At 41.3% G+C, this 26413-nt stretch overlaps 1 protein-coding gene across 1 annotated transcript; it reads left to right on the top strand.

Moving 5' to 3' along the window:
• Positions 1-12849: 12849 nt before the first annotated feature.
• Positions 12850-26106, top strand: LOC137359239 (scavenger receptor cysteine-rich type 1 protein M130-like; the record flags this gene model as incomplete). The annotated part of the gene is made up of 6 exons (XM_068025299.1): positions 12850-13005; positions 13828-13954; positions 14844-15062; positions 15850-16119; positions 23066-23380; positions 25922-26106. Coding segments are annotated over exons 1-6 (1272 nt in total), but the record flags the coding sequence as incomplete, so codon positions are not given.
• Positions 26107-26413: the final 307 nt, after the last annotated feature.

Below are 26413 nucleotides of genomic sequence, written 5' to 3'. Positions count from 1 at the left end.
GGATCAGTTTACAGAAAACGCATCTATTTTATTTACAGTTGTCATTCATTGGGATGATATGAAATGGATACTGAAAGGTTTATACAATATGTAGAAGTTTCATTTGACACACATTTGGGATTGATTGTTTCCATTTTAAGTTCTATCAACAGCAAATAGGAATAAACCTCCATATATATAAAAATGAATTGCGTTTATGTAGCGCATTTCACGACGTCAGGACGTCCCAAAGAGCTTTACTGTCAATTAAGTGCTGTTTTGTAGTGTTGTCCATACTGTAATGTAGGAAACGTGGCAGGCAAGTTGCACAGAGCAAGCTCCGACAAACAGCAATGTGATAATGGCCAGAATACTTTTAGTGTGTGTGTGATGTTGATTGAGGGATCAACATTCCTCAGAGCATTCGGGATAATTCCCCTGCCCTTTCTCCAAATACTGCATCTGAAAGAGCTGACGGGGCCTCAGTTTAACTTCTCCTCCTATGGAAAGCATCTTGGACAGTGCAGCACACCCTCAGGACTGCACTGGAGTGGCAGCCCACATTTTGTGCTCAAGTCTCTGGAATTAGACTTGCACCCACCATCTCCTGACTCAGAGGCGAGAGTGCTAACAATTGAGTTATTGCTGACTGTAATATTGTATTGGTGACAGTAAACGAGTTTGGAATATTCTACATCTAATTAACGGGTATTTTAAATTCCCAGTTGAATTTGTGTTGGGCACAAAGGCCAAGGCAGTTTGTTTTATTACCACCGCCCCCCCCAACACCCCCCACTCCCCCTGCCGTCCCGCCCTGCGTTTTTTACACTGACACAGCCAGCTGGAATTGAAATTCTAATCTGATTATTTAATGCGAGACTGTTAGAAGTCGAGCGCCGTCTTTGTTTGAATAGACTGTATCTGAGTCTGGGTGTAAGTTATCTCACTGAGTGTCGAGCACCAGTAAAAACTGCTTCGACGGCTGACATGAACCGCCACACACATTTCTGTCACAGATATTTTTCAATACAAATGTTGTCTGCTCTTCTAGTGATACAGTTCATGAGACTAAATATTTTAAAATCGTTTGTTCAGTTTTGAAGTGTAATATTCAACCTATAATTCCTCTCAAATGTCGATGGAACCAAAATTTGTCAATTTGTTTTCATTGTTAGTATAATTATCAAGTGCACTCTGCAAAAAATGGTGTTACTGAAAGTTCCTGAATCGTTGGGGAATTTGCTCTGTATTACTGATCAGTTAGTGATGATCTTCAAAATTAGTATCTTTTATATTAAATTCATTATTCTATATCCTCCATTTGTATGTACAGTACCTAAACATAGTTCAGTTTTCCCAATCACATATTTTTACACAGTGTCATGTAGTGTGTAATGAGTTCGTGATAATGTTCTTTATTATTGCTCCAACGGCTCATGCATGTTGCATATTTGTTGTTTTATTCCATTGATGATTCAATTCTATTTCTCACTATTTACCTTGTGTGTTTGGTTACATTCATTAATCTCTGTCTATTGAAACTTTATTGGTTTACTGACAGGAGAACTTAGTCCCAGTGCTATCCGATACTTTATGTATTTAGCGAATTATATTTCCGTGAATATTAACTAATTGGAGAGTAAAACCCTGGTTTGTGGATTATTTAAAAAAAAATTATTCAAGTCACTGAAAAGATAGAAAATGAAGTGCACATGACTCCCTGTATCCTTTTCTCCAATCGCGAGTTGCTCCGAATGATTTTTGAAAAGCAAGCATGCTTTTTGACAAATAAAACAATGTTTCATTGCTATCATATGAAGCGAATATTGAAATAGTTTATATCATTTGTGGAATTCGCATTGAATAAGGATCTTGGGCTGTTGTCTTGATTTTACATGCTATCAATATTAAATAAAGAACAATTATCCATTCTTTCTCGATCAGAAATCATTGTTTTAATAATATCTTACATCTGATTAACACGTCTTCTCAATTCCCTGGTGGGACATGTGCTAAACTTTCAATTAAATCCAAAATTGAAAACAAATAACGTGGCAATTTATTTTATGTGGTCCTCTGCGGCTGTTGTACCGACACGACTGACTGGAGTTGAAATTCCAAGCAGATTATTTAAACACAGCAATCTACCTGTACAGCGTGATCACAGTGAGAATGGAAGGTCTCAGGGTTTGGGGTCTGGGGTCGATGGTAATGCAGGGATTATAGAACTGCAGTCAAAGCTAAATCTACTGTTGACTGAACCCAAACAGGCATTTGTGTCCCAGGTATTTCACAGGAGAAGTGCTGTCTGACCCTGTGTGATATACTGAGTGGAACTGAAATAATTTAAATAGCTTGTTCCAAGTTAAGAGTGTTGCACATGATCCATAAATATTGTATAATATGTTAAATAGTGGAAGAACCAATATTATTTCAATTAACATTCGTTATTAGTGTAATTGTGAAGTGCCTCTCCAAAAGATAATGTTACTGAATATTCCAAAATCTCCGGAGGATTTTCCATTTATTATTGTTTTCTTAACGATGACCTTGAAACTTTAGAACTTTGTATTGCAAATTCGCAACTTATTTCACATATTCATATGTCCAGCGTCAAGTAATAAATAATGTGACAACGTCTCCTTCCACATGCTCCCTTTATGTAACGCATCGTGAAGTGTTTAATGAGATATCATGAATAGTCTCCTTCCATCTGCTCGATATTTAGGGGGGTTTTTCGGTCGATGATTCGATTCAGTTTCTCACTGTTTCCAGTGCGGATTTGGTTACATTTGTTAATGTCTATCGACAACAAATGCTGGTTCACTACAGGGAAACGCTCCCTATGTGTTATTAAATAATTCCATGATGAATCTTTTTCTGTATTTGTAAAAGGGATTGAATTGTAAAATCCTGATTTTGAAGGTAATTTAAGATTATTTTCTGCAAACCATAGAGCGGAGAGAAAGTATGAAATGTAGATGACTCCCTGAATCTTTTTGTTAGCAGTCGGCCACTGATCAAAATCAATTTATAGCAAAGGTGCATATTTATTTTAATTTGTGTTTATTGAGATTGTATGAAGTGAATATTGAAACAGTTTCCTTTATTTCTAAATTTATCATGAAATACATTTTGTCCTGTTTGATTTTTAGTTCATCAAATTCAAATAGGGAACTGTTATCCATTTTGGTCACTCACAGCATAAACGGGTCTCGTATTTCGTGCTCTGATTAACATTTAATTTCTTTTCCAAGAGAGATTTGAGTTAAATTTAGTTTAATTACCAAAATTGAACATAAACACCATAAGAGTTGGTTTTATGTTGTTTCCTGTGGCTCTCGTACAGACGCAGCAGACTGGAGTTAAAATTCTAATCATGCGTTTAAAACGGAGACACATGGAATTAGAAAGTGCTCAGTGTTACAATGGAGTGTATGGGAGTCAGAACTGCAGAATGCTGGGAACTACATTGAGCCGACTCATCCCACATTGTGATTTCTGTCCCTGCAATTTCTCAGTGAAGTGTCGTGTGATGGAGAGAATTAGATTAAATCGTTTGTGCAGCATTTGGAATGTTCAGAAAGGACAACAAATATTGTATAATATATTAACTGGAGGTGGAACTAATATTGCTACGTTTGTACTGATTATTAATAGAGTTATCAATTCCACCCTCCAGAAATGATGCTACTGATTCCAAGGGATTCGGTGCATGAAGAGTTTTATTTGGTCACCGACAATCTTCAAAACTACGCCTTTTTGTATTAAATCATGCTTTCTACCTCATACATTTAAGTGCACGGTGTTGTGTAATAATTAGTGTTTCTCAGTCTCTTTCTAGATTTTTCATAAATTTGATGTAGTATTTAATATCCAGACGTGTTTCTAAATCTCTTTCCACATGTCCCATACTTTTTGTATCGTGTGATGCAGTGTTTAATGAAAGATCCGGGGTTGTTTCCCAATCTCTGGGGAAAGGTGGGAAAGTGGAGATGGGGCAATATATCAGCCATGATCTTATTGAATGGCGGAGTGGCCTTGGTAGGCAGTATGGCCTAATCCTACTCCTGTTAAATGCTTTAATGTTCTCCCATATGTGCCATACTCTGCTCACCATTTGGAACAAATCCTGAATTCGTTTGCATATTTAAATTCAACAGACAGTGCCCAGAACAACTTGTCTTGGTACTGTAAATGTTCGATGCATGTTTCGTTATTTATAACCGTGGTAACGTTTCTTCAGGCACTAGCTCATGTGTTATGGAGATAGATTGTTAAAAGTTACTGACAACGCTTTTGACACACAGCATCCGGATTGTTTGCTGTGAGGTCCTTCTGTCCGGTGCTTTGCTTGTGGTTGTACCCTACAATAACTGTAACTTTATCAATTACTTTGATTCTGAAATGCACAAGAGGTCACTTAATTGCAAAAGTAGTTCAAATTGGACCTAAAATAGTATGATATAATATAATTATTTAGATTATCGATGCACCTAATAATAACTGCCGTGAGAAGCATGTACTTATAAACTCTCTGTATTGACTGTATTTTGTAACCTCTAAACCACCCCTGTCCCTGGTTTCTAACTCATTCAAGGGTTTAAATTCTGGGCTTTGAAAATCCCACATTTATCCTGTTTCAGTTCACCTGCTTTGAATTTATTGTCACTTATAATTAATATTTCTCTATTACTCTTTATGGTAATACGGTGCATTCGCAAGTTAACGAAAGTATAAAATGTTAAAATAACTTAACAGTTTGGCACCAAACCATTTGTCTAATCATCAGGAAGGTAACGGTGCTACCACTGAACTCTGAGGCGCAGGTCAGTGAGAGCAGGGGAAATGGGTGAGCGGGACTGTCCACACCAGGATTACAGCAGCAGCAAAGTTTTAGATCAGCTGACGTTTACCTAGGGGAGGAGGCCCACCAGAAGTGTGTGACAATCGTGGGTATATTTTCTGTATATAGAGGTGATTTGGATAACGGTTCACAAAGAAATGCATTCAAACGTTTTCAAGAACAACAATGAGAGCTGTTAGACATTGTGAGGAAGGATGTGAGAGTGAATGGAGGAATCAGCAGATATGAGGAGTAGTGTCGATAAATGGAAAAATAGTAATGATTGAGAAAAGGGAACGACTGAACATTTATCTGAGACAGTAACAGATAAACTTGTCGAATAGTCAAACTTGGGAGTCTCGGTTATAAATTATTTAGATTCCTTTTCGGGATATGAGTTAGCCGGCCAGGCGGAATTTAATGAACAACACTACTTAGGCAGAGAGGATGGCGGGATGTTTTCTTGAAAATCTCTCGTCATGTTGGCGATATTGTTCTTCACCCATGTATTGTAGGGCGGAACAGTGGCGCAGTGATTAGCACCGCAGCCTCACAGCTCCAGGGACCCGGGTTCGATTCCTGGTACTGCCTGTGTGGAGTTTGCAAGTTCTCCCTGTGTCTGCGCTGGTTTTCTCTGGGTGCTCCGGTTTCCTCCCACATGCCAAAGACTTGCAGGTTGATAGGTGAATTGGCCATTATAAATTACCCCTCGGATAGGTAGGTGGTAGGGAAATATAGGAACAGGTGGGATGTTTGGTAAGAATATGGGATTAGTGTAGGATTAGTATAAATGGGTGGCTGATGTTCGGCACAGACTCGGTGGGCCGAAGGGCCTGTTTCAGTGCTGTATCTCTAATCTAATATTGTCCATCCCTATATTCCCTAAGAAGGTACTCGTGGGCTTTCTCCTTGAACCAGTGGTTTATCAGGAAAAAAAAACAGTCAAAACATGGGTGGTGACAGTCTGAAAAGATAAATGCATAAAGAGCTAGGGGACATGACTGAGTGGTTTGAAGAATATTCATGGACTCTACAGAAGCACTGAGATGGAACCGTTTTTCAGTAAATACTGAAAGATTATACCCCTCGTCTCTCATTGGGTCACTGGAAAAGGGGAATTTGCAGGAACTGACGATTATCAGGGAAATTTGGTCGGGATGTTAAGGCTCCAAGACTGGGGGGAAGTCACACACTATTTACATTGCATAACTAGGAGCATCAAGGAACCAGTGAGATTATAGTTGGGGAACTGTAACTCATTCAAGATTACTAGGAAGGCAAAGCTGAGGACAGGAATCGGTGTCCCGTTGTCTATAATATATCAGCCGAGTGTACAGAGAGATAACAAAATATGGGAGCGAGATTATCACCAGGGAGTTGGGGAGCAGGTCAACACAACGTCTATAGTATATAATGTTGAGAATAGAAAAAACACCTGGAGATCTGTGAGACACATTGTGATCAGGGGATTGGGAGCAGGAAGACATATCATCTATAGTATATAATGTTGTGATTGGAAAACACCTGGAGATCTGTGAGACACATTGTGATCAGAGAGATTGGGAGTCAGCTGAACACACCGTCTATCGTTTAAAATGTTGAGAATAGAAAAACACCTGGAGATCAGTAAGACACATTGCCATCAGGGAGATTGGGTGCAGGTCAACCGACTGAATGCATTTTTAAAAATCAGAAATGCTTAACCAGTAAACGGGAGGACCATTGATCGAACATCATTAATGGGCACGTCGGCGAGGGCAGGTTACAAGAGAATCAGAACAGCAGGATCTTAGTAATAAACAGTCAGCACGGAGTTAGGAGACTGACAGACCATTCATCTTGTTTTGTTTTGTTTGAAGAAGGCATATATTTTACTGAACAGCAGAAAGGCCCAATTACACCTTTGTAGAAACTTTGATAGCTGCAGGTGGAAGGATTTGCAGTTACTTAAAAGGCATCGAAATCGACCACAGGACCGGAAAATCTTAAATTGAATTTAACATTTCCCATTCCTTCTCTTACTTTAGATCTGAATGCTGAATTCACTGAGAGTGCCATCATTAGCGGGTTTAAAAGCGGGTCCATCACCACCGCTTCTCAGGGTATCTACATACGGGTCATCAATGATCAGAGCACCATCAGCACAAATTTAAAGAGCGATTGGGAATGGGAGTGGGACTAATTAGACAGCTCTTACTAAGAGACAGCATCGGCACCATGGGCTGAATGGCGTCCCTCTGTGCTGTTTCATTGTAAGATTCTATAAGGGAGAGGACCATCACCACCGCCTTCTCAGAGCACCTTCACACTGGTAATACATGGAACCCACCCATCGTTACCAAAAGTAGAGAGTGTATCCGGGTGTCAGTGTGTGTATATGTGAAAACAATTCTGGATACATTTTGGCCCATTACCAATATTAATTTGTTGCAAAAACTGTATTTTCGGTTTTCAGGAATGAAATCACATATCCTGGTATAATTTCTTCTGCAAAGCGACGGGAATAATGACCCTGCTGTTAGTTATATTTGTGTCTTTTCTTTCTGACAGTTTCGTTCATTTTTTGCCCCAGTAAACTTTAATTGTTAACTTCTCATTTCAGGCAGACCCGGGAACAGTCAGGCTGACCCGTCAGGTAATCGCCCTTTATCCTCACACTGTCTAATGTCTGTCTGCTCTAATCCATCCCATTAAGTATTAAGCTTGGGCAACAATCTCAGCACCTTTTTGATCACGGATTAACCCGCTGCGCGGTTACCAGTCAGAAAGGGAATGTGTCCCTCGTAGTGTTAGTAAAGGTCTTTCATTCTAGCTGAGATATGGCTGCTGTCTTCAAGCGGAGGACGGTAACTGAGGGTCTCTGAACAGCAGAGAGTGAAGAATCAGCTCCATTGACACTGTTACCGAGCTGCGAGATGACTGTTGTCTTCATGTGGAGGGACAATAACTGTGGCTCTCTGAAGAGCAGAGTGTGAAGGATCAGCTCCACTCACACTGTTACCTAGCTGAGAGAAGGCTGCAGTCTTCATGTTGGAGGGACAATAACTGAGGGTCCCTGAAGAGCAGAGTGTGAAAGATCAGCTCCACTCACATTGCTACCTGGCTGAGAGATGGCTGCTGCCTTCATGCAGAGGGATAATAACTGAAGTCTTTGAACAGCAGAGAGTGAAGAATCAGCTCCATTGACACTGTTACCTAGCGGAGAGATAGCTGCTGTCTTCATGTGGCGGGACAATAACTAAGGGTCTCTGAAGAGCAGAGTGTGAATGATCAGCTCCACTGGCAGTGCTGCCGATCCAAAGGCCAACATCACCAATCTGCACTGACATCCAAATCACATCAACATCCAGCCCTGTCTTTATTGGCTGTGGTGGGTGAGAGTGCAATTTCCTCTTTCCTGGTTCTGGAATCTCACTGTGTTCGTCCAATCAGTACTGAGCACGTAAACATGTGATCATTACAGCCACGCCCATGTCCCTACTTCTGCAGGTTAAATATATTCTGAGCCTGTCGCCACCCCATTCCCTTTGCAGCTGCTGTGTTGGTGGGAATATCCGGCTGCCTCCCGGTTCCCTGCTCGTTTGCACCGTTTATTACTATTTACCTTTCCTTTTTTTTCATGTGTAATATTTACTCCGATGTTCCTATCGATTCATGCCTGGTGAATGGGGAGGGTCCGTGCGCTGGGAAGTTGTGGGTTTAACACACTATAACCGCTTGATGGTACTTCTGATATTTTACAGAGACGATGAAGCTGAGACTGGTGAAGGTGTATGGTCCGTGCGCTAGGACCATGTGGGTTTAACACACTATCACCACTTGATGATATTTCTGATATTTTACAGAGACGGTGAAGCTGAGACTCGTGAATGGGGGCAGTCGGTGCGCTGGGAGAGTGGAGGTTCACTACAGGGGACAGTGGGGGGCTGTGGCTTCCTATCTCTGGGACCTGCCAGACGCCGCTGTTGTGTGTCGGGAGCTGGGCTGCGGGTCCGCAGTTTCTGCACCGGGTGGAGCTCACTTTGGGAAAGGGTCCAGAACCATTATGACGTTGGCTGTAAAGTGCAGCGGGACCGAGGCCGCTCTCCGGGACTGTAAGTCAGAGCAATGGGGTCTCTATTCCAGGCTACAGTCCCATGAGGCAGGGGTGATCTGCTCAGGTAAAAAGCTCGCTCAGTCTCTCATCTCCCGCCGCGGCTGATAGAATCTGGGAAGAAGCGAAAGTAAAACAATCCGGGACGGTCGGTACCCGGAAAGTCAGATGATAATAATTCCAGTAATTTCTGGTTAGATTTAATGTTAATATTAGGATCACTGTTTAAAATTATATCATTAGTACTATATTTAATAAATGTTCTCCACCAGGAGCAGCAAATACCTGATACTCAGCGCATTTACAATACAGCCAGAGAAGTTTCCATTGAGATTTTCCCTAATTCCGCAGTGAATGATCTGAATCGCAGGAAATTTCGCAATCTCAAACCCTCCATTCATCAACCCAGCAGCCGCTACCGGGCATGCACTGTCAGCCCGGCTGTCCACCTGCAGTGAGAGCTTGGCCTCGGATCTGATATATTACACATATTGTGAAGCTGAGACTGGGGAGCAGGGGAGGGAGGGAGGCAGGTTTTTCTGCCTCGGGGAGCCGAAGTAATGGGTCTGCAGTTATTGTGGGTATCACAAGAGGAAACTGCGCGTTAAGATCCCATCGCTGCCTACGCTTTGCCATTTACATTTTGGGAAATATTGAGGAAGTGAAATGCACAGAATATTAAAAAAAGGAGCTAAGATAGTTCAGGAAGTAGTTGAACGATCAAACTCAACATCGTTCAACTATTGGAAGAAAATTGGCAAGTTTTCCTGAAATCCTGGCCGGTTTCTGTAAGGAGGATAGTGATAGACTTCAAGAGGGCAAAGAGAGGCTGGTCAAATGGGCGGACACGTGGCAGATGACATTTCATGCAGAGAAGTGTGAACTGATACATTCTGGTTGGAACAAGGAGGAGAGGCAATATCACAGAGTCACTGAACTGTTACAGTGCTGAAGGGGGCTATTCGGCCCATCATGTCTGCATGGGCTCTCTGAAAGAGAAATTCACTCAGTTCTATTCCCCTGCCTTCCCTCCATAACTCTGCACAATCTTCCATTTCATATAACTGTTAATTCCCTTTTGAATGCTTCAATTGAACCTGCCTCCACCACGTTCTCAGGCAAACATTCCAGATCTGGAAAACTCGCTGCATGAAAAAGATTTTCCTCAAGTCACTTTAACTTATTTTACCAAATTCTTTAAATCTGTACCCTTTCCTTCTCGATGCTTTCACCAGTGGAAACAGTTTTTCTCTATCGAATCTGCCCAGAACCCTCATTGTTTTGAAAACCTCTATCAAATCAACTCTCTGCCTTCTCTTCTCCAAGGAAAACAGTCCTAATTTCTCCAATCTATCTTCCTAACTGAAATTCTTTATCCCTGGAAACATTCTCATGAAAAGTCTCTGTACTCTGTCCTATGCCCTCATATCTTTCCTCAAGTGCGGCGCCAGAATTGGATCCAATACTCCAGCTGAGGCCGGACTAGTGCCTTATACAATTGCAACATAACTTGCTTGCTCTTGTCCTCCATGCACCTATTAATACAGTCCAGGACAATGTATGTTTTATTAAACGTTCTCTCAAACTGGCCTGCCACCGTCAATGACTTATACACTATTAAACAAAGGTCCCTCTGCTCCTGTAACCTTTTTAGAATTGAACCCTTCATTTTATATTTTATCTCCATGTTCTTCCTACCAAAATGAATCACTTCATATTTCTCTGCATTGAACTTCATCCAACATTCTACCAACTTGTCAATGTCCTTTTGGAGATCTGCACTATCCTCTTCACAGTTCATAATACTTCCAAGTTTTGTATCATCTGCAAACTTTGAAATTGTGCCTGTGCACCAAGGTCTGGATCATTTATATATATAGAATGGGACCAGAATATTGAAGGATACGTCACATTTAGGAAGGGCAGGAAGCCACGATTATGTGGAGGCGTAGCTCTGTTAATTAATGATGATATTAGCGCAATAGTGAGGGATGACCTAAGTTCAGAAGACCAGGATGTAGAAAGTGTTCGGGTAGAGATGAAAAATCATAAAGGCAAGAAGTCACTTGTCAGAAGTGGTGTGCAGGCCACCTAACATTAACCAGGCTGTGGGACGGGGTATAAATGAAAAAATAATGGCAGCTTGTCAGAAAGGTACAGTGATAATTCTAGGGGTATTTTCACCTACATATAGACTGTAAAAAACAGTTGGGCAGAGGTAACCTAGATGAGGACTGCATAAAATATTTTCGGGATAAATTCTTGGAACAATACGTTATGGAGCCAAACAGAGAGTAGGCTATACTAGACCTGGTACTGTGCAACGAGATAGGAATAATTAATGACCTCACAGTTAAGGCGCCCCTAGGTAGCAGGGATCATGATATAATTGAATTTTACATTCAATTTGAAGGAGAGAAGAGTGGGTCCAAAACTAATATTTTAATCTTAAATAAGGGCAATTATGAGGGTATGAATGCAGAGCTCGCTAAAGTGAACTGGCAAATTAGGTTAAGGGATAGGTCAATAGAGATGCAGTGGCAGACATTTGAGGGAATATGTCAGAATACACACATTTCAACGAGAAAGAAACATTCCAAGGGTGGGACCCGCCATCCGTGGTTAAGTAAAACAGCCAAAAGTAGTATGAAACTTAAAGAAGAAGCCTATGACTACGCAAAGATGGGAGGCAGGTCAAAAGATTGGACAGAATATTTTTAAAAAGAAGCAAAGAATGAATAAAAGATTGATAAGGCAGGTAACATTAGAGTACGAGAGAATGGTATGTAGATATTTAAAGGAAGATAGCAAGAGTTTATATATATTTAAAAAAGAAAGGAGGCAACAAAGTGAGCGTTGAAATTCTAAAATGTGAGTCTGGGGAATTAATAATGCAAAATAAGGAGATAACAGATGAATTGAACATATATTTGGCATCGGTCTTCACTATTGAGTATAAAAGTAACATCCCAGTTTTAGCTGTAAGTCAGGAAAAGGAAGGGAGGGAGGAATTCAATAAAATTGCAAGCACCAGGGCGAAGGTACTGAGTAAATTGTTGGAGCTGCAGGCTGGCAAGTCCCCGGGACCTGATGGACTTTATCCTCGGGTGCTAAAAGAAGTGGCTAGTGAGGTAGTTGATGCGTTAATTTTAATTTTCCAACAGTCCCTAGATTCGGGGAAGGTTCATTTGGATTGGAAAATAGCGAATGCAACTCCTTTAGTCAGAAAGGGAGGGAAACAGTAATCAGGAAACTGCATGTCAATTAGTTTAACACCTGTCTTAGGGAAAATGTTACAAGCTATTATTAAATAACTTATAGCAGGGCATTTAGAAACATTCAAGGTAATCAGGCAGAGTCAACATGGCTTTGTGAAAGGGAAGTCATGTTTATACAATTGATTGGAATTATTTGAAAGAGTTACATGTGCTGTGGATAAAGGGGAACTGGTAGATGTATTGTACTTAGATTTCCAGAAGGCATTTGATAAGGTGCCACATCAAAGGCTATTGCCGAAAATAAAAGCTCATGGTGTGGGGGGTAACATATTGACGTGGATAGAAGATTGGTTAGCTAACAGGAAACAGAGAGTAGGCAGAAACGGGTCTTTTTTTTTTGTTGACAAGATGTAACGTGTGGTGTGCCATAGGGATCTGTGCTGGGGCCTCAACATTTTGCAAGTTATACAAATGATGTGAATGCAGAGACCGAAGGTATGCTTGCTAAATTTGTTAATGACACAAAGATAGGTAAGAATGTAACTTGTGAAGGGGACATTAGGAGTCTGCAAAGGAATATAGATAGATTAAGTGAGTGGGCAAAGGCCTGGAAAATGGAGTTTAATGTGGGAAAGTGTGAAATTTTCCATTTTGGCAGCAAGAATAGAAGGGAAGTATATTATCTAAATGGTGAGAGATTGCAGAGCTCTGAGATGCAGAGGGATCTGGGTGTCCGAGTGCATGAATTGCAAAACATTAGTATGCAGGTACAGCACGTACTAAAGAAAACCAGTAGATTGTTATCGTTTATCGCAAGTGGAATTGAATACAAAAGTAAGGAGGTTATGCTACAGCTATACAAGGTGTTGGTGAGACCACATCTGGAGTATTGTGTACAGTACTGGTCTCCTTATTTAAAGAATGATGTAAATGCGTTGGAGGCAGTACAGAGAAGGTTTACTAGACTAATATCTGGAATGGGTGACCTGTTATGCGAGGAAGGATTTGACAGGCTAGGCTTGCATCCTCTGGAATTTAGAAGAGGAAGTGGCGACATGATTGAAGCATATAAAATCCTGAGAGGTCTTGACAGGATGGATGTGGAAAAGATGTTTCCCCTTGTGAGAGAATCTCAAAGGAGGGGTCACTGTTTAAAAATAAGGCGTCGCCCATTTAAGACAGCGATGAGAAGAATTTATTTCTTTCAGAGGGTCGTGAGTCTTTGGAATTCTCTTCCTCAAAAGGCAGTGGAAGCGGATTCTTTGAATTTTTTTAAGGCAGAGGTAGGTAGATTCTTGATAACCAAGGGGGTGGCAGGTAATCGTGGGTAGGAGGAAATGTGGAGTAATCAGTTCAGCCATGAACGTATTGAATGGTGGAGCAGGCTCGAGGGGTTGAGTGACCGACTACTGCTCCTAATTCGTATATTCATATGTATGTTCTCATATAACAGGGTATATCTAATACATCCTCTTTATTAATTTTAAACCCCTCTAGTATTTGAATTACCTCCTCTTTAACCATTGCCTGGAGTGCATCTTCTCCCTTGGCAGAGACAGGTGCAAAGAATTCAGTTAATACCTTCATATGTAAATCACCTTTCTGATTCCTCATCGGCCCCACTCCTCCTTTTACTACCCTTTTACTATTTCTCTGTCTATAGAAAACTGTGTGATTTCTCTTAATGCTAGCTGCCAGTCCCTTTTCAAGGGTACAATTATAAAGTGGCTGCAGCCAAGAGTGACATGGGAGTATTTGTGATCAAATCGTTGAAGGTGGCAGGGCAGGTTGAGAAAGTGGTTAATAAGTCAATGGGATGTTGGCCTTTTTAAATAGTGGTATAGTGTAAAAAAGTAAGGAAGTTATTACGAACGTTTGTGAAACACTGGCTTCAACTCAACTGCCGTATTGTATTCTGGACAATTCTGGACACGGCATTTTAGAAGAATGTGAATGCTTTAGAATGGGTGTAGCAAGCATTTACACGGAAGATTCAAAGGATGAAAGACTTCATTTACATTGATAGATTCGAGAAACTGTCGTTGGTCTCCTTAGAACAGGGAAGGCTGCGAGGAAAATTGATAGAGGTGTTGAAAATCATGAGGTCTAGACAGAGTAGATAGAGAGGAAGTGCTCCTCTTGGCAGAAAGGTCAATAACCAGAGGACACTGTTATGCGGTGGATGGCAAAAGAACCAACAGTGACATGAGGAAAAACTTATTTATATAGCGAGTTTTCAGGATCTGGAAAGTGCTGCCTGCGAGTCTGTTGGAGACAGATTCAATTGTGGCTTTCAATACGGAAATGGACAAGCACCTGAAGATAAATTCGTTTCCTGGCTATGGGGAAAGGGCAGACGCATAGGACTAGCTGAGCTGCTCTTGCAGATAACCAGCATGGACACAACGGGCTGAATGGCCTCCTTCTGTGTTGTAAACATTCTATGATTGTATGCTGATTGTTGCATCTTGTTGGTGACAAACTGTCTGTCCAGTTCTTAAACTTAAAACTGTGAATGTGGTTTCAAGGTAATTAATTGCACATGAAGAGCTTTGAAAGGTGATCATGACAGACTGTATCAAAATGGCTACAAAACAGTCAACACAGTGTGGGTTAAAGGTAGTCATTCAGACTGACAAAAGGTGAGAATCCATGCCAATGGTCTATCGCTGTGCAAATGCTTTCTATTTTTCGGTCCATTCCTAAGATTACGGCACACAACATTCAGAAGCAGCTGAGCGCACAGCACAAAGCAAAGGTTTAGGGCCCGATAACATTATAGCTGTAGTGCTGAAGAACAGTACTCTAAAACAAGCTACAACTCTAGACCAGCTGATCCGGTACAGATACAACACTAGGATTCAACTGATATGGTGGAAAATTGCCCTGTTACATACTGTCGAGAAAAGCAGGGAAACACTGACCAGTTAGCACCCAATCAAACAACTCCCATCAACAGCAAATCCTTCCTTGTACTGGGTATGACTCCCCTTTCAACGTATTTCTCATAAATAAACATCAATCTTTTTTTGTATTTTCTATAGCTTTGTTAACCTGTTATTGCTATTTTATTGATTTTTATATCTGTACCTCTGAATCCCATTGTTCCTCGATGCAATTTAGATTATCATTGTCCAAGGAATCTGTGTTCTCAGTCTTCCTACCCAAATGCATAAGTGTACATTTATCTGCATTGAAATTCATTTGCAATTTCGTTAACGTCATGTATTTTTATCACAATCTGCCTTCGTATGAAACTATTGTCCCAAGAAAATATCATTGATGAATATTATAATTGTACCTCCCTTTTACGAGTCTGAACCATTTATGTTAAACATGAGCAACAGGACTCCTTGTACCAGTTCTTGCCACACAATACTTTTTACCCAGTTCCAACTGCTGATACAGTGCGTGTTCCTCAGTTACAGTCACGGCGACTGGGTAAGTTATAAATAAATAAATAAAAATTTTAAACATTATGGTCCTGTCACAGTATAAGCAGTAGTGATACAGAAAACACAGATTCATCAGTTTTGAAAAGAATGGAACGATCTGAGAACGAATAGTGCCAGATCTGTGATTAATCGGATGTGTATTGAAATATAAATATTTGTATTATTGTGATTATTAATGTATTATACTTATTATGATATAATACGCTTATTCAGATCACAGATCTCCTAGACTAACATCCGGAGACTCTCCATGCTCAGGCAGACTGGAGATCCAGTATGGTGAATACTGGGGAACAGTGTGTGACCTTGACTGGGATCTGAAAGACGCTAATGTGGTCTGTAGTCAGCTGCAGTGTGGAGTCGCCATGTCTGCGCCAAGATATGCTCATTTTGGAGAGGGCATTGGGCTCATACGGAGTGATATCTTTGAATGCATCGGAAACGAGACAAGTTTATTGGACTGCCGTCTTTTTCAAGGAACTCAGCAGGAGTGCAGCCATCGGAACGATGCCAGTGTGATCTGTTCCGGTGAGTACAGACTTACTGAAAAGCAGACAACTTCCTGCTTAATATTTGGAAAACTGAGGAAGGTGACATTGCCGTCTTTCTGTCTAAAAGGTTCATATTTAAACGAGTCATTATAGTTTACCATTACTGCTGTGGGTCTGGTGTAACGTGGTTCAAGATACCCACAATAGTTGATCAACAAGATGTTTCTAAATCCGAACATTATTCTGCAAGAAGCAGAATTTCCGCAAGTTTATTTATCACTGCACCGAATGTATATCTATAATTGCATATTGGCTGCAACAGTCGGGAGTTGACTAAATTAACATGCACTGGCCAATTTAGATACTTTAATGTGAGCACCACGAATGATCCGACATTTCAATAGCCTTTCAACCCTCCCTGCCCACGTTAACACTTACAGGGTATAAACGAACGGCTGTTCTTTAGCACTGCTCAGTGCAATCAGGCCTGAATTGAAAGATTGCAAAGTTAATTTATAGAATGTGTGCATTTTATATGCTAAATATGACAGGATCAGACACATATCCACATGATCAGTACAGAGCTGTCAGTTGCACCAGCCTACTCGAGCATTCAATCAGATCATACTTGATATGTTCCTCAAGTCTCTTTACCTGGCTTTGAACCAGATTCCTTGATACACCGAGCTAACAAAAATCGGTCAATATTAGTCTTGAAAATTTAGATTGAATGCAACATCCACAGCTCTTTACTTTGGGAGTTGTTAGGGAATGCTCCAGATTTCCACTACAATTATATAAAAATGTCTTTCCTGTTTGTTCTCTGAGGCCCAACTATCTTCTGGTGCTTGGTCCGTTACCTGCCCACCATCAAAATGTCAGAAGTTGGGCAAATTGCTGCTGATTGCATGATCTTTAGTTCCATTCATAATTACTCGAATAAGGAAACAGTTCATGACCACTTACATCAGGACATTATTTAGACTTGGGTATATAAGTAGAAAGTAACACACTCACCACCTCCGTGTCAGGTAATTACTATCTCTGACAAGAGAGAGAATAACACCTCCCCTAGCTATTATAATCAGTGAATTCACTACCACTGTAAAATCCTGCTGGGTTTTGTCAGTGACAGGGAACCTCACCATTCAGAAAAATGCTGAGGCGACGGGAGCATGTCAGATGATGGGTATTCTGTGGCAAGTAGCTCACCTGCAGAATTCCCAAAGACATTCCTGCTGCTGAACGGCATAGGCTAAGAATATTAAAGGACAAGGCTCTTACACATTTCAGGGAACCCACCCACAGTTTCTGTAATCCTGTTTCATAATGAGAGGAGGCAGTGGCGTGGTGCTAATGTCACTGGACTATCAATCCAGAGGCCCAGGCTAATGCTGGGGACACTGGTTCAATTCCCACCACCGCAGCTAGTGGAATTTAAATTCAGTTAATTAATATGGAATTGAAAACTAGTCTCAGTAATCGTGACCATGAAACTATTGTCGATTGCCATTAAAAGAAAATCTTGCTCATTAATGTCCTTCGTGGAGGAAATCTGCCATTCTTACTGGTCTGCCCTACATGTGATTCCAGAAAAACAGCAATGTGGTTGGTTCTTAATTTTCCTCTGACATAGCCGAACAAGCCACTCACTTGTGAAGGGCAACTAGGCATGAACAACGAATGCTCACCTTGCCAGCGACACCCACATCTCATGATTGATTAAAAAAACAGAAACACTTGAAGCCAAGGAATCATTCCAGTATAATAAAAACAAGAAATGCTGGTCCCGCTCAGCAGGCCTGGCAGCATCTGTGAAAAGAGAAGCAGGGTTAACGTTTCGGGTCAGTGATCCTTCTTCAGAACTCCAGTATCTCTTATGCTGCATACTCTCCCTGGTCAATATATCCTTTTTAACAATGTATTGCCCACAGCTGAACACTACAACAGATGTGGCCAGACCAGGGTTTTTGTTTTGCCCCTGTAGCATCATTTCTAGCCCCTTGTATTCCAATCCTCTAGATATAAATCCCAGCATTCCATTAGTTGTTTTGATGTTCGTTCCCGTACTTGCCCATGAGCCTGAAGTCTCTTTTCCATGTGCTGCTTCCGGCTTTTCACCATTTAGAAAGTTCTGTAACCTTTTAAAGTCCAAATTGGACACCTCACAATTGCCAATCTTGAAATAGTTTTACACAGTTACTGATTTTTTTTGTTAAGTTATGCTTAAAATATACATGATTGCAATATGGCTGATTTTTTTCAATGGCAATATTGAATATGTCAATGATATGTGGCTTTCTTTCCAGCCATCTAAATCATTGCTAAATAGTGGAGGTTCCTGTGGGACGGCACTATCACATCCTGCCAGTTAGGTTGTCTGCCCATTATCCCTGCTGTCAGCCTCCTGAGCAGTTAATAATTTGCCCTGAATCCAATGACCTTCAACTTTAGCCAACAATCAGTTATGAGGGATTTTGTTGAGTGCTTTCTGGAAGTTCATCTGAATAACATCCATTGAGGTTCCCCTGTCCTCTACTTTAGTTACCTTCACAAAACAATTGATCAGGTTCATCAGGCATGATCTACCTTTTACAAATCCATGCTGGCTCTCACTGATTGGCTGTAACTTTTCAAGGTGATCAGACACTCCATCTTTAAACGTATACTCTAGCAATTTCCTGACAATAGCTGTTAGGCTAACCAATCTATAATGTCCTCGTTTCCCTCGCTAACCTTTCTCAAATAGCCGTGTGACAATTGCAATTTTCTAATTACTGTCCCAGCAGTTTGATCTCAATCATTAACAAAGTGATGGAAGGTGTTGTTTACAGTGCTATCAAGCAGAATTTTCCAATAAATTACTCACTGATGTTCAGTTTGGGTTTTCTCGGACCACTCAGCTTCAGACCTCATTGCACCGTTTGTACAAACATGAATGAGAAAGATAAATTCCTGCACTGAGATGAGAGTGACTGTCCTCGACGTCAGGGCAGCATGTGGCCACGTGTGGCAACAAGGAACCTTAATAAAAGTTCTGTCCATGTAAATACTGAAGCACAGTAATTATTATAATTCCTGCCATTTCCTTATTTTCATTTATATCACAACTGCCATTGTAATGAGACCACATTGCTCTTAATGACAATATATTTCTGAAGTTATTGTCAAAATTTGTAGCTCTTGTGATCTGTTTTGTCATCCTTTGTTTTTCTTTGTATCGCTGCCATTCACGAGGATCTGAGCAATGTTGTTTTTTTGAATTTTTGCATGATTTTGATTTTGTTGTGTCTTGCATGCCGGTCTAGTATAGACAAGGTGGAGTTTTGAATTGGACCATTCAATGCGGTGGTCTTTGAGTTGAGCTTGCTTGACGATGGCAGTCTTGTCCCATTCACTGCATTAGGGAAGCTATGGAGATCAATAAACACCATACTGTCCCCCGAACAGTGGCCTGTTCCTCAGTGAATATCTGGCATTTTCTACACAAGAAACGCACCAACACCTGCTCTGCCACCAACATACCACCACCAGAACAGTAGTATGGATTGATTTGCCACGATGCACAATAGCTGACCAATCAGCAGCAAGAACAATAGCATATACTGACCTATCATCTTCTTCTTTGGCCTCCTTATCTCGAGAGACGACGGATAAGCGCCTGGGGTGGTCAGCGGTGTGTGGAGCAGCGCCTGGACTGGCTATAAAGGCCAATTCCAGAGTGACAGGCTCTTGCACAGGTGCTGCAGAACAATGTGTTTGTCGGGGCTGTTTCACAGTTGGCTCTCCCCTTACGCTTCTGTCTTTTTTCCTGCCAAATGCTAAGTCTTTTCGACTCACCACACTTTAGCCCCGCCTTTATGGCTGCCCGCCAGGGAATATAATTAACAGACCAATAACAGCCAGAACAGGAACATGTAACAACCTATCAGTAGTAAGATCCTGTCCACATTCCCGTTCTGCACTACATATAAACGGACAGGTTCCACCAGATCCAACTATTTCTCCAGACAATGGACAGAGTGCACTGCCCAAAACGTCGAGGTCTGCCAATATTTCTAACAATTCTATTATCAAGAAAGCAACTGCTATTTTCAGCGCAAATGCACGTGATGTAAAACCGTAAAATGGTCTTACTCAAATGTTGCATCTTTCAATTATCCCTTTCCCTGTACTACCTAGATATACTACATTTCCAACTGTGCTCTACCCATTAACCCCGTCTCCCACCAACCTCCCCTCACCCATTTGCCAGTTTAAGGTTCCTGTAACAACCCTATTTATCCTTTATTCTGGGACCCTGATCCCAACCCGATTCAGGTGAAGCACATTCCAGCAGAATAGTTCTTTAATATCCCAGTACAGGTGACTGCGTCCCATAAAACGTAACACCTCTTTCCAACACCATAACCTTCAACCACGTGTTCATCTCCCTCATCTTTTTTTCTATGTCAATGTGCAAGCGGCTTGTATAATAATCCTTGAGATCTTCTTTTTTCTTTCAGCTCCTGGTACTCTCTGAAAAGAACCTCTTGCCTCCTCTTTCCCATGCGATCAGTCCATACATGGTCCACAAGGAATGGATATTTCCCCTCCATTCTTGCAATCTGCTTTGAGATATCCCTCACTTTGCACAAGTTGGGCAAATACTGTGTGGGAGTCTTAATACCCTAATTATTGAATCACTTAAAAGTATCACATTATGCTCCACTCCTCCTCCCGTTGAACTGCTTCCTATTCCAAGGTAACAAGGTCAACATTCTGGCTGTCCTTCTGACAGACTTTATCCTTATCCTCAGAAATAGCCAGTACATTGTTCCTGTTGGATAGATTCACTTTTTGCATATCCTCGATCTCCATCTCATGTGGATTTCCATTACTGTGCACTATAATCTGCAACAAACTCATTCTGATCCTGCAGCTCACTACAAGGTGTGATTGAAATCTGCAGCAAACTGTCCAATGCACCTCTTGCTCCCATTGGGGTTTCTCCAATTCCCACACCAGCTCTATGACCCTGAGCCACAGAGTTTCCAGATAGAGACATCTGCTACAGACATGTTCCCTCAGGACAGTTCAGTTACTCACAATTTCCAATATCCGGAAAAAAAACTGGTTTGCCAGAACTTAGTCTTTCTTTATTTTAGACGTAAAATTATGTGCAGTTGCTTTTTAGTTTGAAAGCTACTTTACTGGTTAGCTAAAGCCAAAACACGAAGCACTCACCAATTAACGTAATACTGATTTGCAACTTACCCACGCCCTCTCATACTCTGACCTAACAATTGCTTCACTGAAGGAGTTTCCCCTCTATTTGCCTGTTATCTGCCTCTCCCAATGGACTCTGCTGCTGCTGGCTGTGGTTCTGTTTTAAATCGGTGACTCCATTCACTTACTCAAGCTTAACAGACAAAACAAAGCACCTCCATCCAAACACACGCCCTCTACTATCTAGTAGGACAAGGACAGCAGATGGATGGGAACATCACCGCCTGAAATTTCCACTCCAAGGCACACACCATCCTGACTTGGAATTATATCATCATTCCTTCACTGTCCCTCGGTCAAAATCCTGGATCTCCCTTCCTAACAGATCTGTGGGTGTAGCGAGAGTACTTGGACGGCATTGGTACAAGAAGACGGCTCACCACAATCTTTTCCAGGACAATTAGGGATGGATAGGAAATGCCAGCCTCGACAACACCCCATCCCCTGTGAAATAATAAAAAAAGAATGTTCCCCCTCTTCTTACTCTCAGCAAATTCCAACTTCCCACTTTGTTCCTAATGAATTCAATCAACATTTTGAACTGTGGTTACGCTCTGTACCGTACCTGAAGTTTACTTACATCGGTCTTTTCGGGCACATTCAAGTTGCCACAGTTTAGACAGATTCCAGCTTACAGTATTTACCTCTATTCGGGCAATCACAGCTGATTGACTTCTCACTGCTCACCTGAATTGCACTGTTAACTGCTAACAATGAACTGCCTTGCAGTTTGTTTTGAAGTTCAAGTTAAATTCTAAATGTTAAGGCCATATTTCAGTCTTAGCCACTAATTACCAAATTATAAACTTCCCACTCTGTTTATAACACATGCAGCAAAAGGTACAATTTTTGTTTACTCCCTTTGCCTTAACTGCAACTGCCGAACAGCATTGCAGAAGAACATTCCCCCTGCAGACAATTGCAGTACAAAATGAAGGTCCTGACATCGGTTTCAAGGGCAAATAGAGTTGAGCAATAACTGCCACCTCTGCCAGTGATGCCCACATCCCTCAAAAAGAAATGCAGCTCCTAAATGGCCTTGTTTGATATTCGTTCTCCAAATATTCTATCGCGCATCTGTCAAACTCCTTAAACATTTTAAACACATCAACTAGATAAGCTCTAAAGTATCTAAATTTAATCTACGACAAACAAAGTTTATGCAACTTGTCTTCATAATGTAACGCTTTAAGCATTGTTGTCATTCTGGTGACTCTGTCCTGAACCGCCTCCAAAGCAAATGGTTTTGTGAAGTGCGGTGCCCAAAAGCGGCAACAAATACAACAGAAACATCACATCCTTCTGACTTCTATATTGCAAGACCCAAGAGATAGAGACCAACAATCTATTAACGTTTGCAAGAAGAGCTCTTAATTTTTGAGTGTTCATCCAACTTCTTAACGAGGTTCTGCAGTAATTATTGTGATGAAAGGACACAGACCTGAAACGTAACTCTCTTGCTCACTCCACAGATGCTGCGAGACCTGCTCAGTATTTCCAACATTTTCTGATTTATTTCAGATTTCCAACATCCGCAGTATTTTGCTTTTGAGCTGCTGTCGTAATTTGAATTGTTTTGAACAGATAATTTGTGTAAAGTATGGATAGATGATCGTGGTAGATAAGATACAACTTTTTACCTATTTTCCGTTTTGCTGTTTCTATGTGGAGGATGATTTATAAATTATTTGGATCTGGATTTGTTTCCAATACAGGGAAACATGGACCCCGATTAGTTGATGGGATGAACAGATGCTCTGGAAGGGTGGAGGTGCTACACAGAGACCAGTGGTGGACGCTGTGTGACCTTTACTTTGATATGGAAGACGCCAACGTGGTCTGTGAGCATCTTCAGTGTGGGACAGTAAACTCAATCCCAGGAGGAGCTCACTTTGGGAAAGGAACCGGTCCAATGTGGAAGGAAAATTACAGGTGTCGGGGAAACGAGACGCGATTGTGGGATTGTCCTGTTTCATCCTGGGATCAATTCAGCTGCTCACATGAAAATGATGCCAGTGTCATCTGTACGGGTGAGTCATCTCAGTCAATTGAACTGAAATACACCAAATGTTCTGCTGTCAAGCATCATTGACTATTTCCACAGGTCGCTGATTCACTAGTTTTGCTGATCCCATGTTTCCTTTGACACTAAGATTCTGAGATGTGTTTGTGGGTTTATTGGTCTGAATTAAATTACAAATGCATCCAAGAGCTTCACTCCAATAAACATTGAATGCATACAATGTCTCGTTATTAGTACTTATCGTCATATAATACCTCTTTCCGGGTAAATCTAGGGCATTATTCAAGGGCTATAGAATCAGCAAGATGCTCCCAGGACCACTGCCATAGAATGGAAATGTTGCTCGAGCATTGAAACTGTTATCAATGTTGGCCGTTCAAATATGAATTATCTGGAATTCTCAGCAAAGATCAGTTGTACAATAGAAAACACTGTGAACTTTATTCCAGCTAAATAGCGTAAGATAAATGTTAATTTCCATTACACCAAGTGCAATAAAATTATAGTGAGTGAAGTAACTCGTTATTTCACCAATGTGCTATGTCTTGGATTATTTCACAAACTTGATGTAAATTACAATTCTGCCAGTTTCCAGGATTACATTTATCTCTCAGCCAGCACCCTCATATAACAGATTATCTGCTCAGTTATCTGATCACTGTATGTGGGACATTGCTCTATGCAAAAGTGCTCCCACATTTCACAATTTAAAATATAGGTAATAAAAACAGTAAGTGCTGGAAATACTCAGAAGATCTGGCAGCATGTATGTTGAGTGAAACAATATCAACCTTTCATTTTGCGGATCTTTAATCTGAACGTAGAGATTTAACAGTTGTTAAAGAAAGGGGAAAGCAAGGAAAGAACAAAAGGAATAGGCTGCGATATGGTAGAAGACAGGAGAGACTAAATGGCAAAAGGGACAATGCAAAGCAAATAGATTTGGAATGGGCCAAGTAAAAAGCACATTTATAGGTGTACATTGGAAGTAGGAAAAGGGGTAAGGAATAAGATCTGAAATTGCTGAACTCAGGGTTGAATCACAAACGTTGTAAGGAATCTCGTGGAATGATGAAGTGCTGTTCCACAAACTTATGTTAACCTTCATTGGGAATGTGTAGGGGAAAGTGGATGGAGAGGTCAGAGTTGGAGTGGAATAAAGAATGAAAATGACAGGCAACTGGAAGCTGAAGGTAAAGCTTGCAGACTGAACAAAGGTGTTTTGCAGACTAATCACTTAATTGTGTTTGGTCTGCCAATGTAAAGGAGATAGCATCATGATTAGTCAACAGAGTAAATGCAGGATACTAACGAGGAAGCATTAAAAGTAAATCGCTGTTTCACTTGGAAGCAGTGCTTGGGGGCTTGGGTGTGAGAAAAGTACACGTAACTGGGAAGTGGCAGCATCTCTCGCGCTTTCATGGAATGCTCCTGTGGGAAGGGGTGCTGAGAATGATTGCAGAGTGCATCAGGATGTCACAGAGCGAATGGTCCCTTCAGAATGTTAAAAGTGGAGGGAAGGGGAAGATGTGCTTGGTAATGGCATCACATTGAAGGTGGTGGAAATGGTGGAAGATCATGTGTTGAATATGGAAGCTGGTGGAGTGGAAGGTGAGAAGAAGCAGAATCCTTTCATGGTTCTGGGAGGGGGGAAAGGGTGAAAGCAGAAGTATGGAAAATGGAATGGACGTGCTTGAAGGCCCAATCAACTATGGTGGGTGGATGAGGAGGTGAGGAGAGTCCTTGGTTGAGGGAAAAGGAAGACATATCTGGAAGCACTGGTATGGAAGGTTGCATCACCAGACAGATACAATGCAGGTGGAGAAAGTGGAAGAATGTGATAGATTCATTAGAGGAAACGGGGTGTGAGGAATCATAAACAAGGTAACTGTGAGAGTCACTGGGCTTACCCTTTATATTGGTTAATAACCTATCCCCAGAATCAGAAACAGAGATGTTGAGGAAGGGAATGGAAGAATTGAAGATGGACCATGTGAAGATAAGGAGGAGAAATTGGAAGAAACGTTGATGATATTGTCAAGTGTAGGGCGAGAGCAGGAAATATCAGTACATGTGGAGAGGAGGACAACCTTCAGTCCGGCGGGTCTGTCACCTACTGCATTAGTGACTGCAAATCAAAAGTGCTTCATTGCCTGTGAGGCAGTTTAAGACGTTATCGGAAGCATTGTGTCAAATTAAACTTGTCTGTTTCTCTCCATATTGGTTAAAAGGAACTGTCATCTGTCAGGAGCCATTTAAAATCCCTATTCCACCCTTCGATCTCATCACTTATCTATAGGCAGTATTTGCCGCGCTCAACCCCACTTAATTTTACCCTTTTTGCTCAGTTTAGTCAGCGGAAGCTACTCGGTATGCCACTAAAATGTATTTACTGAGAAAAGGTAATGGTGAATAACATCTTCTGACAAGCCTTCTGTACAATGATGACAGAAATAGTAACCATTAACATTAATAACTTTTCTGGTGGCAGTAAATTATGAGACATTTTGCTTCCATTTCACCATTCTCAATGTGTTTAATATTGTAGATGAAAATTGGTCACTAAGGCTGACTAACGGAGGCAGCCAATGTGATGGGCGAGTGGAGATTTACCACACCGGCAGCTGGTGGAGATTTCAGGATAGACTCTGGACCCTGAATGATGCCAACGTGGTCTGCACACAGCTGGGCTGCGGTGAAGCGACAGCCGCTTATAACTATTCAAAGGACGGAGAGAGTAAAGGACCCGTCTGGGTGAATGATGTCCAATGTGAAGGAAACGAATTGCAGCTCCAGAACTGCAGCTTATTCACATTGAATTCGACTCTCACTGACAGTATGGATGTTGGGGTCCTGTGTTCAGGTGAACAAATTCTTCACTGCTTTTACAAAAACATAAAAGTGAAATGTCTAATCTGCTGAGAAAAGTGATAATATAGGTTACTTGTTCCTGGGTGTCTCAAGCCAGTCATTTCACTCGAGGAGAGTGGGTGAGGATGGTGGGCGGTGGGGGAGCTGGGGCTGGATGGCGTGGTGTGCA

Source organism: Heterodontus francisci, unplaced genomic scaffold (genome assembly GCF_036365525.1).
Source record: "Heterodontus francisci isolate sHetFra1 unplaced genomic scaffold, sHetFra1.hap1 HAP1_SCAFFOLD_124, whole genome shotgun sequence".
Taxonomy (NCBI): Eukaryota; Metazoa; Chordata; class Chondrichthyes; order Heterodontiformes; family Heterodontidae; genus Heterodontus; species Heterodontus francisci.
The sequence above is the reverse complement of the archived record's forward strand: the minus strand, read 5'-3'. Positions and strand labels throughout refer to the sequence as shown.